Source organism: Atractosteus spatula, chromosome 6, assembly GCF_055471065.1.
Source record: "Atractosteus spatula isolate fAtrSpa1 chromosome 6, fAtrSpa1.hap1, whole genome shotgun sequence".
In the NCBI taxonomy this organism is placed as follows: domain Eukaryota; kingdom Metazoa; phylum Chordata; class Actinopteri; order Semionotiformes; family Lepisosteidae; genus Atractosteus; species Atractosteus spatula.
In genome coordinates, this window is record NC_142711.1 from 31,815,616 (window position 1) to 31,834,346 (window position 18,731).

The 18,731-nt window shown below is 37.2% G+C and overlaps 1 protein-coding gene across 1 annotated transcript in view; it reads left to right on the plus strand.

Annotated features, from left to right (window-relative positions):
* The first annotated feature begins 2,488 nt into the window (after nt 1-2,488).
* The window catches only part of asic1c (acid-sensing (proton-gated) ion channel 1c), a 77,198-nt gene continuing 60,955 nt past the window's right edge, over nt 2,489-18,731 (plus strand). Inside the window, exon 1 of the mRNA XM_088918143.1 lies at nt 2,489-3,124. Coding sequence (XP_088774269.1) covers nt 2,489-3,124 — 636 coding nt within the window. The remainder of the gene's footprint in view (nt 3,125-18,731) is intronic.

Here is an 18,731-nt window from a genome sequence, read left to right on the forward strand (position 1 = left end):
TGAGGTTTTATTTCCCCTACTTCATTATTCAGTGGCCACCCCTCTGTCAATATATTACAGCATTCGCACAATATCTGTATGCCTCCTGCCTGAGATTAGAAAGGGCATTATAATACATGAATTAAATCAGCCTACAATGAATACCGATGTCTGAGTCTTATGAAATTTACTGCAGGCATTCTTTTTTTTATATTTAATGCTATCACTATAATTGGAAATACATCATGTTGCTTCTATTGGCCGGTCACCTCTTTTTTATTAGTACTCTTTTTCCAGTTTCTTCACATTGCAGGTTCTGTAATATTCAGTGTTATGATGCCCTACAACCAAAACTGCACAGTAGAATGCATTTATCCATCTGTGGCACCCTAAGGCTCCTTCCTCCCGTTTCCTTTGGTATTTGTAATACAACCTACTGATGAACAAGGACTTTTTGGATTACTGTTTTTAATTATGTGTTTTATTTTAAATAAATCCAGGTTGACTAAATCGCTGCCTTAAGAGATAGGCACTATGAAAATGTAATCTGTTGTTCTTGTTTGGACGCCAAATTGATTACTTAGCTCACATAATTATATTTTGGCACTGAATGATGAGATGATAAAGTCAGGAGTACAGTTTATATGCCTATATTATTATGTGTCTGCAGTTTGTCAAAAAGCGGAGCTCTCGGGAGGCCCTAACTTCTTCTTTTGTCTGTGTGACTGACATTAAGACGAAATGTCACAAGCAGTGCAAAATAAAATCCTCTTACTAATGAATGGCACCAAAATCTGACCTGTCTAACCCAATTCCCAGTTAGAGCTCCTTTTCCTCCATTTCTCCTTCAGGCTAGTCTCATAATCCCGGTTTTCCACGGCATGTTGGCATAGAATAGTCTAGATTCTGCACACCAGAGACTGTAGTCTCTTACACCATTATAGGCTCAGGTGTAGCCTTGTCAAACAGTGCCTTGGGATCCTTAGTAATGATTACAGGAGTTAGACAAATGTATTTTACATTTTAAATGGTTAAATGCATTCTAAGGTACTGCAAGTGCTTGAAAACTGTTCATATTTCTGTATTACGTACAGTATAATAATATGTATTTGCTCTATAAAGAATGTTTATTTAACCTTCTTTCAGCATGAATTTAAAAGACCATGAAATCACAATCCAAATTGTAAGTAAACACTGATATATAATTTTAAATATAATTGTTGTTTTCTATGCTCAGCCCAAAATACTACAAAACATTAAGTACTGAAGATGTAATCTAAATATATAGTATAATTTTACTTTCCTCCTATTCTGAAAATATGATACAGTACAGTATGTATCAAAAGAGGTGAAGGTATTTTAATTGGTAATTGTTCATTCTGAGCCCTATACCAAGCATGGAAGTTTCATAAATTAAAGATAGTTTAACTGCCACTGCAATCAGCAAGCATAGAAGAAATGTATAATTACTTTGTATCAGCTCAATAGCAATATGCAATCTATTAGCTTGAATGGTATTTGGGTAAGTGAAATGCTTAGATTCCTACCTCAATTTCTTACATTTCACTCATGTCAGAAACCAGTGCATTCCTCTATGCTATTTTATCTGTGTTATGCTACAGTTTTTGCCTTTGCATGAAAATCTCTCTTTTGTGCCAGGACTTTGATATTCTATGGCTTGCCAGGCATCAGCTTGTGATTGTGATTCCAACATGCAGCCCACTCTCCGATCTAGTCAAGACTATCCACTGAGAATCGGGCATTAATTAAATTTCCTGCAATCAGCTTAAGTCTCTCATTTCAGAAAACATCTGTACCGCTGTCTCCCCCGGTTTATTCATTATTTTCTCTTGGACTGGACTGGAACTGTCTCTGCTCCTGTTGCAAGTTAAGACACAAACACATCTCCCAGCTGAGGGGGAGGAGTTAGGCTCTCTGACTGACTCTCAAAAAGGCAACTGCAGGAACCTCTACCTTCAGTTTTATTCAAGGCAAGAAAACAGACAAAGACAAGTGCAGCTTCTGAGGAAAAGAAAGAAGGTTTTTAAATGGATTTGTACAGAACAATCTTGTTGAAACCTTGAAAAAATGATCTGCCACAAGTGGTAAGGATAAACAAAAACTGCCTAGCATATTTTTCTCTTGCATCAAATAGATTAGTGTACTGTTTTATTTGTACTTGTTATTTTTATGTTTTCTTGTAATTGCAAATATTTTATTTTTTATTCTCTGGCAAACTATTACAAAGTATGAGACACATCATCTTTGTGAAGTACTGTTTTTCTTTTGCTCGTTAAAGGGAATCGAAAAAGCTACTCTGTTACTACAGTGGGAGCACAGTACGGAAGGATGGGGGAGGCATTATACTGCTAGACTGTCCTTATGGGAAATCCATTTTTTTACATAGTTTGAAATTATACAAAACTGCTTTTTCAATTTTTAATGATTTTCAAGAACCTTATGGTTAAGATCATTCATCTTTCTTCTTTGGTTGGTCTGTAGACGAACTATGGCAGCTGCACATGACTTCTCTGACCCTATAACTCCTGAATCCATTACAAGCATGGTAAAACAAATGACACAGATCCCAGAACTTAAGCACGTTCGGACTGTCAAGGAGATCACGGTATCTTTTGTGAAGAATACCAAGTTACATGGGCTTAAATATGTCTTTGCTCGGGACAGCTCTAAACCACGTAGGTTGCTGTGGCTCTTAGCTTTCTTTGCCTGTGTTGGATTGCTGTCCACATGGTCTTGGAACCGCATTTACTATCTACTGTCCTATCCTGCAGTAACCAAAATCCATATGCTGTGGGCCCAGAATCTCTCTTTCCCAGCCGTGACCCTCTGCAATCATAACCTTTTCCGCATGTCGAGTCTGACCAAGATGGACCTCTACTATAGTGGGTATTGGCTGGATCTCTTGCACTACAACCATTCAGTCAATGAAAAGAGCTTGCAGGTGTTGAGGGAGGATCGAAAGAAAATGGTCCTCAACTTGGTAGACTTCAGCCAGTATGCCCCTCCACCTCATTTCCAGGTCAACACAACAGAAATGATCAGCAGGTTGGGCCACCAGATAGAAGACATGTTGTTGGAATGCAAGTTCCAAGGAGAAAACTGCACCTTTAAGAACTTCACTCCTGTACGTACATTAATAGACACTTTCTGTTTATTGCTGTCTCTTGTGTGTGTTTATACTTACAATTAGATCAGATAAATAGACAAAGTAGAGATAAATAGACAGAGTAACAGATAAATAGAGGGATGGGATGCTGATGATCCCTAATAATGGTGAAACAGCTGTCAAAAGATACAAGAGAGTTCCATATCCTGTCGCATTATAATTAATATTCATACCCATAATTCATTACAACAGCTGTTCTTACTGTATATCCCACCCTGACTGATAAATCTGTCTTCTTATAGATGGATCCATTAAGAAGAACAGTTTTGACAGATTATCTTTATATTCTCCCACTATATAATATAATAAGGCAAATTTAAATGAATGTAATTTCACAAATAAGATTCATATTTTTTAAGAAAATACAATCAGTTTGCTTCAAATTAGATGTTTCTAATTACAGGTATATCACGTCTCATACAGTACATAGTTAAAAAAATGTTAAACCGCAAAGCACTTCTTGATGTTGGAAACTTGATGTGAGTGTGGAAAGTTAATTAGTGCTTTAGCTTGAAGTATCTTGATTATTTTCAAACAAATCTCCTTATTCAATATAAATTTTGACAAAAATATACAGTGGACATGGTGATTGAAAAGAGGCAATTTATGGAATAAGGAAATAACTTTAAATGTGTGTATTATGCTCTTTTATTTTCTACTATTTCAATAAATGTGATCATACCTGAATACCTTACAGCCTGGCAATATCTAGATTTACATAGTTCAGAATTGTAGATGTTTAAAACACTAATTTAAATTAACTACAGTATAAATATGTATTATGATGTAAATTTTAATTTACACTTAATACACCACATGTTAAATTACTTAAATTAAATGAAAAATAAATGAGGGTGGTATAGTATCTCACAGCACTGGGGCCTTGGTTTGATTCTGAATCATGCATTAACTGCATGGAGTTTGTTCGTTCTTCCTGTATTCGTGTTGGTTTTCACCAAGTGTTCCAGTTTCCTCCCAGGGTCCAAAGATGTACTGGTAGGCTTCTGGGAAAATTTCCCCTGGCATGAGTGTCTGCATGTACTGTATGTGTGACTGTATGCATGTTTGTCTATGTCCATGTATGCCTTGTAAAGAACTGGAGTCCCACCCAGGGTCTTGCCAGGATAGCTTCTCCAAGACCCTGAATTGAATGAAACTGTTAGGAAATGGATACATGGATAAAGTAAAGATTATTCTTGACATACTGTACTTCTTGTGCCTCATTTGATCATTAATCATGTATTAATCATAAACAGACACTTATGACATTTGTTATCCAAGTATAAATATCTTAGATGTGTGAAGAAAAATATTTAAAAGTTTTTTAAAAATCTGGTATGTGTCATTTCTCCTAAACTTCTAATTAGTTTAGATCTCATATACTATACAGCATATCCAAAATATGCATGAACACATGCAGGCCTGAATAATGCTGGCACCTCCATTATTTATTTACATACTGTTCATTCATGATATACATACTGAGAGACCTAGCAACAGTACAGGTGCTTGTAATAAAACAGGTCAGATTGAACATTTTAGGAGGCTGACTGTCTTACTGCTGATGGTTTTGCCTAGTTGTGGTTATTTTGTACAAACTCTTGTAGAGGGTTATAATTTCATTTCCACACATAGGTTTGTAATAACAAATTGAATCAGATTACTTATTCATATTTTATAATTTGGTTTCTAGGAACCTTACATTATGGATTGGCTGTATTTATAATAACTAAAAAAGAAAGGAATCTCCTCAGCCTATCTGTCTCTTTTGGTAATTCACCAGGGAAAACAACATCCAAGAATTAAATACTCTGTGAGTGTTGAGGTAGATTTGGCTTAAGCTGCTTGGTTATTGATGTCATAGCATCAGGACACTTGAACCCCATTCAGACTGAGTGAACCAAGGGCTAGCCGCAAGATTGAGACGGGGTGGAGGAGGAATGCAAAGTAAGGTGTTTGTGTTCAATATATAAAACTAATTCCGTAATAATAGTGATTAGGTAGAGCTGTGTGTGATTGACTTCTAGTTGTTATCCTTCCTGAACTTCAGTTAATAACTCCCATTAAATAAATTGATCTTTTCCAGCTCTTTCTTGAAAGAAGCCAGCATATCAGCTTCAACAACATGGCTGGGTAGCTTGTTTCATGCTCCCACAGCCTACAGTACTGTGTCTGCCCACAATCTGTTTTTGGCTGTAACTGCATGTCTACATAGTTTTGCCTTTTGTCCTTCGGTTCATATTTCACTTTTGGTTCAGAGGTCCAAAACACTGACTTTGTGAATGCCTTTGAGAATTTTGACTGCTTGGTTCAGGTCTCTTGTAGTCGTCTTTGACCAAGACTTAAAAATGCTCAGATTTTGTATCCTGTAGTTGCTTTTACCTGGAATGATTCCAATGCAGCAATATCTTCTTTGTAAGTTGTCAAAATCTGTGAACACAATTTTATTATCCAATAAATACATGAAATATATTTCAAACACTGCAAACATACACTGTAAATACATTGCATTTTTTTCTCTCATCTTAATACTTTTTTAAATATAACATTATGGTTGGTACTTTGGCATAGAGTGTAATTCAAGTTTTAATTATTTCATTCATGCCAAGCATATATTTGGTTAAAAAATATACTCTGCAACATTGAACTGCCTGGCAGTAAAGTGAACACCCTTTGGAGACCGATGCATTTCTGATACTCTCTGAACTGTTTAACCTTCATTCTAAATTAGTACAACACAGTTCCCTGTATTTATCAATATTAAGTGCTTTTAATTCTGTTAATCTTTACTTTGCAGTTGAAACAAATTTCTCATGCTTGAGTGCCTGGTGCTCTGACATTTTACAGAGAAACATACATGTAATTTGTTGCAATTAAATGTGTCACTATTATATTTTGAAGCTTGAATTGAGTAATTTACGTTAACATACCTATTTTGTTTCATTTGGAATTTTACACATGTTTGTGTATGTGTTTATCTACATATATATACAAATAATACCAAAATATATGTTTGCTATTTGAAAATCGGGTTTACATTTGCATCTATCAGTTGTTTTTGCTTGTATTCAGTCATTCGTCACTTACAGAATTATTATAAACATTGCTGTAGGCTAAAATAAATACAAAAAATGTCAGTTTAAGTAATTGGTTTAATTTAATCATCTTTTGAAATTGTTGGAGTGTCTTTCAATTGATTGCAGCAATTTAAAACACAGTATGTGATTGCGTGCCACAAAATGGTTTCATTGACTTCTACAACTAATTAAGCAATAATGTAGGCATGTAACTGTCACTGTTTTTTTTTAAATAAAGACCTGAAGATTGAAAATGCAAAGCACTTCTAGGCATCATCTCATTACTGTGTTCCTGTTCGCCATTGTTGACAGAATGGTGTACTGTGTTGTACAGTACAGTACTGTACAGTACTTAGCTTTTCACACATATTGTAAATAGCACACAGAAAACATAGACGTGTAATAGATATTAATCCAAAAGCTGAACTGTAGATATTTGATTAAAAGTCTTGGGTATCTACAATGAGTTAGGAAAATATAATAAAATCTTTGCTATGATTTGCTATTAATACAATCTTCTGGTGCCACTGTTTCATTAACCCATACAATCATTCAATTTAAATAATTTGACAAACAGTTAATTTGAAAAGCCTCATGGCACAGGGAAATCAGCCATCTATCTGCAGGGAGTGCTACCTGAAGAAAAAATATCCCTAGAAGCTAATTATAATGCAGAGAATACTGCTGAAGAACTGACTGATTGCTATCATTACATTCCCATTACGATAATTCCAACTGATGAACTGTCAAGATTATTACTAAATGTCACACGATAAGCATAAAAAGCTTTCATTAATATCCACACGCAGCTCATAGCATTAACCATTTGAATATATTATCATCATGTAACAGATTTAAGGTTAAAGTCAAATTTATTGGCTGGTTTGTTGTGTAAAATGTTCTGTCAAGGTTTGACTTCAAAGAAAAGCTGCATACATGTTACCCAGAAGTTTAGATTTTGATTTGTGGTTTCTTATTTTTTAAATAGCAAAACAATAGAATATGTAAAAACAATACTAATTATTATCTTTAAATATATGTAAACAGAGTTGAGACGCACAGTAGTAATATTTCTACTTATCCAGAGTACTCTGTTTTGCATGTTTTTTAGACAGCAGAAATGGACAGTTTGGTTTAGAACCAATTCATTGCTGATTCAACAATAACAAAACCAGACTTTTTTATAATCTGTCAAATCGTGTTGTTTAGCAGAATTTTAGAAGGAGATCCTATTTTATTATCAAACTTTTGTCTCCTAAACTAAATCCTTTTTACACCCTTCCCTCTACCCTGACTACTCTTTTGTAGCTGCCTCTCTGATTCATTCCTTGTAAGCTAGGAGGGTTGTGACAGTGCTGATCTTTGGCCAAGTGTCAGATCTCAAGTGGGAGACAACTCAGCATGGTCATGCACTATCTTTTAAGTTCCGTAATCACAGATGATGGTTGGTTGTGATGTCATCAGCTGTAGCATCTTCACCCTGCTGGTTGCTCATAAGTTGGTCATTTAGTGTGATTCATAGGTGAATTCCAAAAGGATCCAGATGCATTCCTAAAGGCACGAATCAGAGCTAAAATGTGCCAGGATTATCATCCATTCAAGGCAACAAAAATATTATTAGAAATCTTTCTAATTGTGCATAATTATATGACGCACAATTCATTTTTGCTTTAGGATGAACATTGTTCAAGGACGTCCAGGGTGGCCTACAGTATTTGCATGATTATCAGTAAAACCATCTATTTTGTTTATATATAAACCTTACAGATCTCCTTTAAGTTTGGATCTTGATTGTTGAATTTGAGGGTTTCTGGGGCAGGGAAATTTATGTAATGTTAGAATTGTTTTCTCGGGATGTATATATAATCAAATGCATTATAAATGCTCTAAAGTACTTAATGGAAGTTAAAAAATGTGTTAACAAATTTCATACAACAATGCTACCACCTAATTAACATTTGTATCCATACATATCACCGTTTGGAATAAGGTATTGGCTAAAACCCCAGCTGTATTTGAAATATATTTTCTAGACCTTTTTTTCTATTTCTATTTCTTTTCATATGACTCTTGATGCACTTATTGTGCCTTTTTCTGTCTCTTAACTGCTTTTGTTTTGGGATAACTTTTTTTTTCAGCACCCACAAAGTAATAAAAGCAGATCTCAAAATCTAGTGTCTCAAAATCTAGGCACTGTAGAATTTTGCCACTGTAGGAGACCATGTCACCAATGTCTAGGGAGTATTGCTGTGTCCTGCTACAGTCTTACAAAGCAACATTTGACATACAGTACAGTACAACACTCTCACATAGATTTAAGATGTTTACCAATGGGCCACATGTTTTTCGTGGGAAGCTGGAGCCTACCCAGAAAGCAACGACCGCAAGGCAGGGTACACCCTGGACGGGGCGCCAGTCCATCGCAGGGCAAGTGCAAGCCAATCATACATGGGGACAATTTGGAGGCCACGGTAAAGGCAGAGGGGAGACATTTGGCCCAGACACAAGGATAGCTCCCTACTCTTATCAAGAAATGCCTGGGGATCTTTAATGACCACTGAGAGTCAGGACCTCAGTTTAACGTCTCATCCGAAAGATGGCGCCCACTACAGTATAGTGTCCCCACGACTATACATTGGGCATTAGGACCCACACAGACCACAGGGTGGGCACCCCCTGCTGGTCCCACTAACACCACTTCCACCATTTCCAGCAGCAATCATAGCTTCCTAGGAGGTCTCCTATCCAGATACTGACCAGGCTCAGCCCTGCTTAGCTTCAGTGGGTAGCCAGTGGAGAGCTGCAGGATGACATGGCTACTGGCTTTCTCGTTTATGAAGTTAACAAAACAAATTAAACCATAAAAATGCACAGTGCCACAGTGGCTAGCATTGCTGCCCCACAGAGCTGGGGCTTTGGGTCCAGTTCCAGACCTGAGGTGCTATCTGTGTGGTGTTTGTATGTTCCCCCCAGGTTTGCATGAATTTCCTCCCTCATTCCAAAAACATACTGGTAGGTTAATAAGCTTCTGGGAAAATAAGCCCAAGTCTGAGTGTGTGCAAGTGAGTTTGTGCCTGTGTCTGCCCCATGATGGGCTGGCATCCAGTCCAGCATGTATCCTGCCTTGCACCTGTTGCTTGGCAGATAGGCTACAGCTCCTGACCCTGAATTGGAAGAAGCAGTAAGTAAATGTATAGATAGTTGTTAGTAGCAAATAGAGTCAAGGAAGTCATCTAACTGTAACTTGAAGGATATCAGCTGAAACATCAAACTCCAACAACCCTTTGTGATGGGACTTGTCCTGTGTTTTCAGTCTTTAAGTCACGTCTGCTTATTTCCACCCGTTTGCCCTTGTTTCCTTCAGTTAGGGTTTCACTACTGATCCTGATTAAATACATTGGGTGTATTTTGTCAATATGTTAGAGGAACCCTGAACATGTGAAGCAAGTCCCCTCAACAATCTTTAACTTTAACTCATTCCTTCAAGCTTGAGAATGTTCCTAGTTGAAGAAAATAATGTGTCAACATACATACACAAGGTGTTTTCATTGGTAGTTTCTTCATGCTGAGTGTCTCACATCTTACTGTACGGTATATTTGGACTTTATACTTTTGTTACAGTACCTGCAAGTAACATTCCACGCTCATCTACTTTATGATTGCACACTTTGAATTTGGAATTCTACAGTTTAGGCATCCTCTGCAAATTCACCTTTATCGATTGCAGTAAAATCTAGATCATTCACATAAATTAGGAAATATAGGTACCCTAATACAGATACTAGATTACAGATTTGTAGAGCAGATACAACTTAACTCACCCCAATTTGAGAATTCACCCTTTACCTACAATTTGTATTTTATGTCTATCATCTGGTACTCAATTCAATTCAACTTTATTGTCATTAAACTTACACAGGTGCATAGTGTAGCAGCGAGGCTTAATAATAAGAAAGAATTAAGTGTTTCTGAGCTTCCCAAATGAGGCCCCATTTCTCTGTTCATCTCTGTGGTGCAGCCACAGAGAGACCATTAGTGCAGGGTGATTTAAGGTCCTAGGACAGCTCCCAAAGGGGGATGCACTTAGCTAAGCCTGGCTATCATGATCAATGGTCATCCACTGGCGCCTATCAGTCTAGGGAGTGCCGAATGGACATCTGGACTGCATTCCTAAGTGTCAAGAGTAAGTGACTCATATCTCACCTTGATCAACCAATCAGGGACTGGTAGGGCTGAGTAACCCACGTGGGACTCTGATGCCCATGGAACTTTCAGCCAATCAACGAGCTGAAGTTCCTCCAGGTAAAAACAGGCAACACAGAGAGCCTGAGAGATTCAGATGCAGAAAGTAAGATTCGGAAGAGATTCAGTGAGACTTCTGTGGACTTTTCTAAAGGGAATTCAAAGGAGAATTCCAGGGCAGGACAGCCCAGGAGCAGAAGGCTCCCAAGGGCAGGACATTCTCGCAGCGCGCCTCCTGACCATCCTGAGACTCAGCCCGGACAACCACGGAACGGCCAGTGTGTCCGAGGGCCAGAACTTTCCTTTGTTCTAAGAGTCTAGAGTGGAGGTTGCCAGAGAGTAACCAGCAGCAGGCCTCGTGAACAGGTCGGAACTGTGGACAGCTGAATCGCTATTCAGAACTAGCTCTTCATCAGGAACGAACCGGTCCTCTTCCTGACTTGCTGGGACCCACAGTCATCTTTTCTCCTGTGCACAAACTTTGCTAGTTAAAGCCAACACTAACTAGCCGGTCAGTGAGCATCAGCAGCGCACCGTCGCAAGCCGCACAGCACAGCCTGGCACGGAGCCAGAGAGCGCGGATTGGACAGCAACAGCCTGCAACTGTTTCTTTGTGCCCGCAGGAGATCTGAATCCCCAAAGATTGGATGAGTATTCAACTTCAATGCATTACAGCTCGAGAATTCAATTGTTATCCCAACCAGTTGATATCAATTTAATTCCTAAGAGTTATATACTTGTTTTGAGTATCTAATGTAGAAGTTATAACCAAGTTCATTTACGAAACGGTCTAAATGAATGATATACTGAACGTATGTCCTCTTGATATATGTAACTCTTTGTAACTGACTGAATATATATCTTTTGTATTCTGATAACCCTCACGATAAGATCTGTTAGGTTTACATGCATATTCTATGTATTAATAAATGTATCCTCGTGTATTAGTACCTGTGTGTGTGCGTTGTTTGAGTTATGTCGCATGGTTGGATTCTAAAGCCATCAAAAGAATCAACTTTGTGATTTACTGCTACAATTGATAATTGTCTCAGTAAATGCCCAAACCCTACAGAACTGGTGCCTTCAGAGAGCCACAACGTTACATATTTGGCATCCCTGAACGGCTATGAAACACTACAATAGTATAATAAAAAGTGTTTCTCATTAGTCACTCAGGTGCAGTATATAAATAGGACAGAAGATGAGACAATAGACAGTTACACAATAGCAATAATAGTAACAACATGTAATAACATTACATAAATAACATGTAATCGAAAACTGTGCAAAATTCCGCAAACAGAGAAAATTTAACAGGACAAAAACAGTGCAAGGTAATTCTTGGAACAGTGCAAAAAAAATAGTGTGGTTAAAAAGTAGTATGGTTAATTAATATTAAATATTATTATGCCTGTTACAATTTTACTGGGCTATCGAGGGGACAGTACAATTTTGGCTTACATGTGTGTGTGGTGGTGTAGGAGTACAGTGGTTGTGGGTACAGGAGGATGTTAGGAGAGATCATAATAAGGTGGAAGGGAGTGGGGGCATCACCAACTTGACAGCTCTGGGGAAGAAGCTATTTTGGAGTCTAGTTGTGTGCGACTGGAGTGACCGGAACCTTCTGCCAGATGGTAGGGGAACAAACAAGTTATGACCGGGGTGAGTTGGGTCAGACATAATTTTGGTGGCTTTTTTCAGACTCCTGGTGTTGTATATTTCCTGGATGGATGGTAAGGCACTGCCGATGATGTGTTGGGCAGTTTTGACCACCCGCTGTAGTGCCTTACGGTCGGATGCGGTGCAGTTGCTGTACCAGACTGTGATGCAGCTGGTCAGTATGCTCTCCACCGTACATCTGTAGAAATTGGTGAGGATCAGTGGGTGTAGGTGTATTTTCTTCAGCCTTCTCAGGAAGTACAGCCGCTGTTGTGCCTTCTTGATGAGACTGGAGGTGTTCAGTGTCCATGTAAGGTCCTTAGAGATGTGAACGCCTAGGAATTTGAAGTTATTCACCATCTCCACCGCAGACCCTTCTATGTAGATGGGGGAGTGAACTTTTCCTTGTCTTCTGAAGTCAACAATCAGCTCTTTGGTTTTGCTGATGTTGAGACATAGGTTGTTGGTTCGGCACCAGTCTGCGAGTTGTTTTATCTCCTCCCTGTAGGCAGTCTCGTCGTTGTCAGTGATCAGGCCCACGACTGTGGTATCGTCAGCATACTTGGTGATGGTGTTTGTGCTGAACTTAGCAGTACAGTCGTGGGTGAACAGGGAGTAAAGCAGTGGGCTGAGCACACAGCCTTGAGGGGCACCGGTGTTAAGGGTGAGTGTGTTGGAGATGAGGTTGCCAATCCTGACAGTCTGGGGTCTGCTGGTGAGGAAGTCTAGGATCCAGCTGCAGAGGGTTGTATCTAAACCTAGAGCCCTGAGTTTGGTAGAAAGTTTTATGGGTATGATGGTGTTAAATGCTGAGCTAAAGTCAATGAACAGCATTCTTGTAAAGGTGTTCCTTTTATCCAGGTGGGTTAGTGTGGTGTGTAAAGCTATGGAGATTGCATCCTCTGTGGAGCGGTTTGTGCGATAGGCAAATTGTAGAGGATCCAGTGTTTTTGGAATGCTGGCTTTAATGTGCGGAATAAGTAGTTTTTCAAAGCACTCATTCCAAATATGTGAAGACTGTTTTATGATTTTCAAATTATTGATTTCAAGAACTAATCTTTTATGTGGAACAAACAAGTACTAAAAATGAAGTGTGAAAGAATGTCTGTTTACACAAAACCATATGTCCGATGTCATTTTATCCTTGTTTTTTTCTTGTTTTACAGTGTGACACAATACAGCTCCTGTAACACTCAAACCATTTTAAACATTCTTAGCTAAGCAACCAAAATAACTCACTCCTTTAATTACAAATTTAATATCGGAGGACGGCAGATTCTTAGAGCTGGATGAATTCTTACTCCAGGAAACACAAGGACTTCTGAAATTGAATTCTCTGTAGTGCTTCGTTCCTTCTGTTCTTTATTCTAATTACTACATTTTGCTGCATCTGTTGTGCAGTAAGTAAGATGTCATGTGGCAATCCATTATATGTAAACACATTTGTGTATTCATCAGACATTGTAATTACGTCCTTCTTTGTTAGGATCGTTACATTTTGTTTTGTAACAATGTTAAATCAAACATTCAGGTTTATAAAGTATATTATAAACTATCTATATTATATATATACTGTATAGATCTTTCTCGACTATACCTTGCAACAGTTTTCCACCATCTCATCCACTGTTAATTCTTTTTTGGAAAATTCCTGTTAGAACAAATTATATATAATGTATATACAGTATATATAGTGATATGTACTCTAGGAAAGAATAACGATACGTACAGTATACTATACTACTGAATTAGTAGTATATTAGTAAAATAATTAGTATATATAATTAGTAAATAAAATACAGTATCTTGCAAAAGTATTCACCCCCTTACAATGATGTCTCATTTTCTTGAATTATAAATGAAGTACAAACTTTATACAGGTCATCTTTGAGGAGTGATGGGAAGATTATTGATTCATGAACATATTTTCCCATCTCAGCAATTGAACCCTGCATCTCTTTGAAAACTGTCATTGGCCTCAACTGGCATCCTCAACCAGCTGCTCAGGTTGGAGGAACAGGCTGAACTAGTCAGTGTGTAATTGTCTAATACACCTTCTGCTTCTTAATCATCTACTTTATAAGGCCCAAAGAGGAAGTCAGTGCTTTTGTTGCTATCCTTTCGTGTTCTGGTTCTTTGTTTAACTGTATCCTTGAGTTGATTTGAAAACATTAATGACTGAATTTCTGTTTGAAATTCACTACCTGTTTGAGAAATAGATGTTTTTATTTTGAAATTTTGAAGTTCACCACTGCTATTGCACTCAAGGGCCATTCAATTATTTTTGTGCCTTTTCAAGGCAGTTTACTGCACATACATATAATAATCAACATTTTTTATTTTCTAGTTGTTGCTGCTGCCAATTTTTTTTCATCTATAAACATATTTCATTTCAGCATTCATCTTTTATTTAAAAATATTTATACTTTACATAACTTGTTAAAATTCCAGCTGCTATATCACCCTGCAGCTCTCAACTGGTTACCCACTGAAGCTAAGCAGGGTTGAGTCTGGAAAGTACCTGGATAGGAGACCTCCTGGGAAGCTATGGTTGCTGCTGGAAGTGGTGTTAGTGGGACTAGCAGGGGGCGCCCACCCTGTGGTCTGTGTGGGTCCTAATGCACCAGTATAGTGGCAGGGACACTATACCTTAGTGGGCTCCGTCTTTAAGATGAGACATTAAACCGAAGTCCTGACTCTCAGTGGTCATTAAAGACCCCCGTGCATTTCTCGATAAGAGTAGGGAGTTATCCTGGTGTCTGGGCCAAATTTCTCCCCTCAGCCTTTACCGTGGCCTCCAAATTGTCCCCATGTATGATTGGCTTGCACTAGCCCTGTGATGGACTGGTGCCATGGAAACTCTGTGACTCTTTTATAACACATCCTGCTCCTTACTTCTGTCTTCTCTTGTGATTTTTTTCTGTGTGAAGTTCCCTGGGACTGCCCTAGTCAACTGTGGGATCTATTACAGGTTTTAAAAATAAGATCTGTTAAGCAACAAAAACATTAAACAAATGCAGGATTTAAGGAAGATCATTCTTTTCCATGAGGTTTATTGTCCCTAATAGGGAAAGTGGGAAACTTCTATTCCAGTTGTGTACTGTATTTTCTACCTCAAGGGGAAAAGCTCTTTGACCAACTTTTTTATCTATAGAATCAAAAAAAAAGTCTTCTGTAAGCTGTAAGTTTCTAATAAAATATATGGCTTTATCAGAAACAGCAAATGTCATCTGCATGCAAAGCTATTTTATTTCAAATGTATTATTTTCATATCTATTATTTTCAAATCTATTGATTTTCTCAGCCAATGGTTAGTAACACAATTTCTTAAGAGGAAAAAGGACATGCCTGTCTGATATCACAAGAGATACAATTTGCAATGATTTCTAGACCATTTTCTTTTTCCTTACCCTTCTAAGTTTATTTTATTCTAAAAGTTGCAGATCCAATTTATAATATGAGCTGAATTAAAAATATTCTAATACTTTGAAAAGATTAATTCCCATTCTACATTTCAAATGCTTTATTCTGCTTCAAATGATAGAAATATCCTGTTGTTCAGCCTCAAGAAAAATATAAGCATCTTACTAATAGACACTCTCTAATAAAACCTGTCTCATCGGTATTAATTAGAAAGCTCAGAACCCTATCAAGTCTTAGAGCAAGTACTTGAGCTACAATTTTCAGATATATATTTATTAATAATATAGGCAGGTGCAATTCACATATATCTCTTATGTCTCTGGTTGACAAATTAATTATATTGATGCTTTTGGAGTAATGAAGGAAAATTACCATTTTTCAAAGCATTTCTAAAAATTTCATCCAATTCTGGGTTGCAGGGGAACTGGAGCCTTTCTTGGCAGCCAATAGGCACAAGAAGGGGTACACACTGGACTGGACAGCAGTCCATCACAGGTACACACAGACACAGACACATTCACACAAAGGCCAATTTTCCCAGAAGCTAATTAACTTTCCTGTACACTATGTCTTTAGACTGTGGTAAGAATCCAGAGCACATGGAGGAAACCCATACAAAAAAGTGGAGAACACACAAACTCCATGCAGATGGCACCCTAGTCCTGGAATTGAATCCAGGGCTCCAGTGCTACATGACAGCAGTGTGAACCACTCCACCACCGTGCCAACCCAAAGCATACTCATACATTCTAAATAATGAAATTCCTATTTATTTTAGATTTTCAAACTTGTTAAACCATCTAAACTAGGGGCTTTACTACAGATCAGTGTCACCATTCAATACCTTCCCCTGATTCTAAGGTTTCACCAAAGCTTCCTTCCTCATTTCTAAAAAAATAATTAGACACAATGTATTAAGGAAGTGCTCCATTCTACCATAAGAGCCTCTCTTTCTGTCATATATAATTTCTGATAAACACTTATTTGAATTAAATCCTCTGTGAATTACTAGATTAGAATCTGTTTTACATATAACTGCTGTACTGTATGTGTGATTTTGTTGTTGTCAAGACAAAAAAGGAATGTAATGTACTGTACTGTACGTGCCTCATAACAAGCTACAGCAGCACCATTTCCTACTGTAGTTCTAAGCATTACTTTCTCATGATATTTGATTACTTTTCCTATTTTTTAAAGACCAGAAAATCAACTAATAATATGTTCTGCTTAAAGCCTTTTTAATTTTGGATTTTAATTTGTTTAATTTCAATCTGCTTTATTTTTATATCTTGTAGAGGACATTACCTGACTTCTTAAATACACATTCAAAATGCCCTGCATAACTAAAGGAGTAGGGGCTGAGGGTACATTAATATCCAGAAATACAGTTACTGGGAAGAGAAGCCCAAATTATTCAAAGGACAGTCTTTTATTTTCCATCTGTCAAAAGGTCGGAGCATTGGCTCAAAATTACTTGGGGTAATAAGTTGCTTTTGTTAATCCTTGAACTCAATTCCCCTCCATTTCCAATCATTTTTACATTAAATATTATGTTTCTATTTTCCAGTTTATAAACTCACCATCTTCAAGACCCAGAAGAATAAGCTCTCAGGCCCGGGTCTGTGAAGATGTTGAGGATGTTTTAGCGGTTGTTGAAGAGCAGGATCAGCTTAGAATTTATGTGTTACAAATTACTAAACAGTCTGAGTGTGTTTGAAAAGAAGGTGTTTTAAAAAATGTTCTGTGCAAACTGTAAACACATAATTTATTTTTTTCAATTATAAGAATGCTAGGAAGGTATGAGTAAGGTTTTTTTTTCTTTTTCTTTTTTAGGGAGAGGGATTTGTAAGTAATGATAGGAGGATTATGTTATGTATGGCTTATCATAAACTCTTTTTTAACTAACGTAAGGCTAAGATTTTTTTCTTCAGTGAAACCAAGGCAAATTTCAGATCTTCAACTTGTTTGAACAGCTAGTTGATTGTATGGCTAATATAACCATGAGTTAAAATAAAACATGTTGCAGCTAAATAAAATAATAAACAGGATCTTATATAACTATCTTTCTCCAGTCAGACATCACATGACCACCCTCCCCCAATAATATCTTACCAATAAGGACTAACCAACTTTAAAAGTTTTCAAGAAGTTGCTTTTCAACATTTTTTCCTGCAATGACTCCATTACTTGAGAAAAAATCAGGTTTCAAAAGTGATAGTCTAGGACAAATCTGTCAACTGAGTTGGTGGTTTCTGAGTTGTGCTGTGTGGTGTGTTCCTGAAATTGCAGAGCTGTAATGTTTTGTTAGAGACTTTTCAACTACATGTTTTTCCTTCAAAAACCTGTTATAGTCAATCCTGATATGCATTAAAATGTCTTCACTGTCCTCAAAGAAAAAAATCATTTGTTTTACTGACATTTTGTTCTCCGTTCTTTTCTTAGTTTCTATTTTCATGCTAAAAGAGAAATGGGATGAACGAAAAGTGACAAGAAACAGCTTATGTTTTTCACAGTGGCTCAAGCTCAAGAAGGAAATTCTGAATTAGCAGGTGATGGTAATAAATTATGCCACAGATTAGGAATTTCAAATTCCAGTTCTTTGAATTTTTAATCCAATGAATTTTCTAGGCATTTTAAGAACAGCAAAAGGCTTAAATTAATAATATTACATTTTAAATGGAATAATGTGACCCTTACCAGACTTTTGTTTGCTTATTTACAAATCAGTTTCAAACAATAAAGAAAATATTGCACAATTACAAGACAGACGAATGGAAATGGTGGCTTTGTATTAATTTCATATTAGTTCATTTTGTTTCTTGGTGACCCAGCTGTTGAAGTCAAAATAATAGAAGTCACATAATAATATTAGACACTCTATATCTAAGGCAGACCAATTTCATTTTCTTCCAGTTTTTGATCTACTGAAAGACATGCAAATGATCCTCTTTTTTCTATGACAAACCACAGATACATTTGATTATTTCTGTTTCTTCTGGCTGGATTTAGTATTCACTTGCCCCCTCTGGTGGCTCATCAGGTGCTTATGCTGGGAAAAATCAGTCCTATAAGGATTGGGAAGTTGCTAAATATGGTATAATATTATTAAAGCTAATCAGAGAAATCAAGATGGCACTTCCTCTAAGTCATTCAGCTTGCTAATG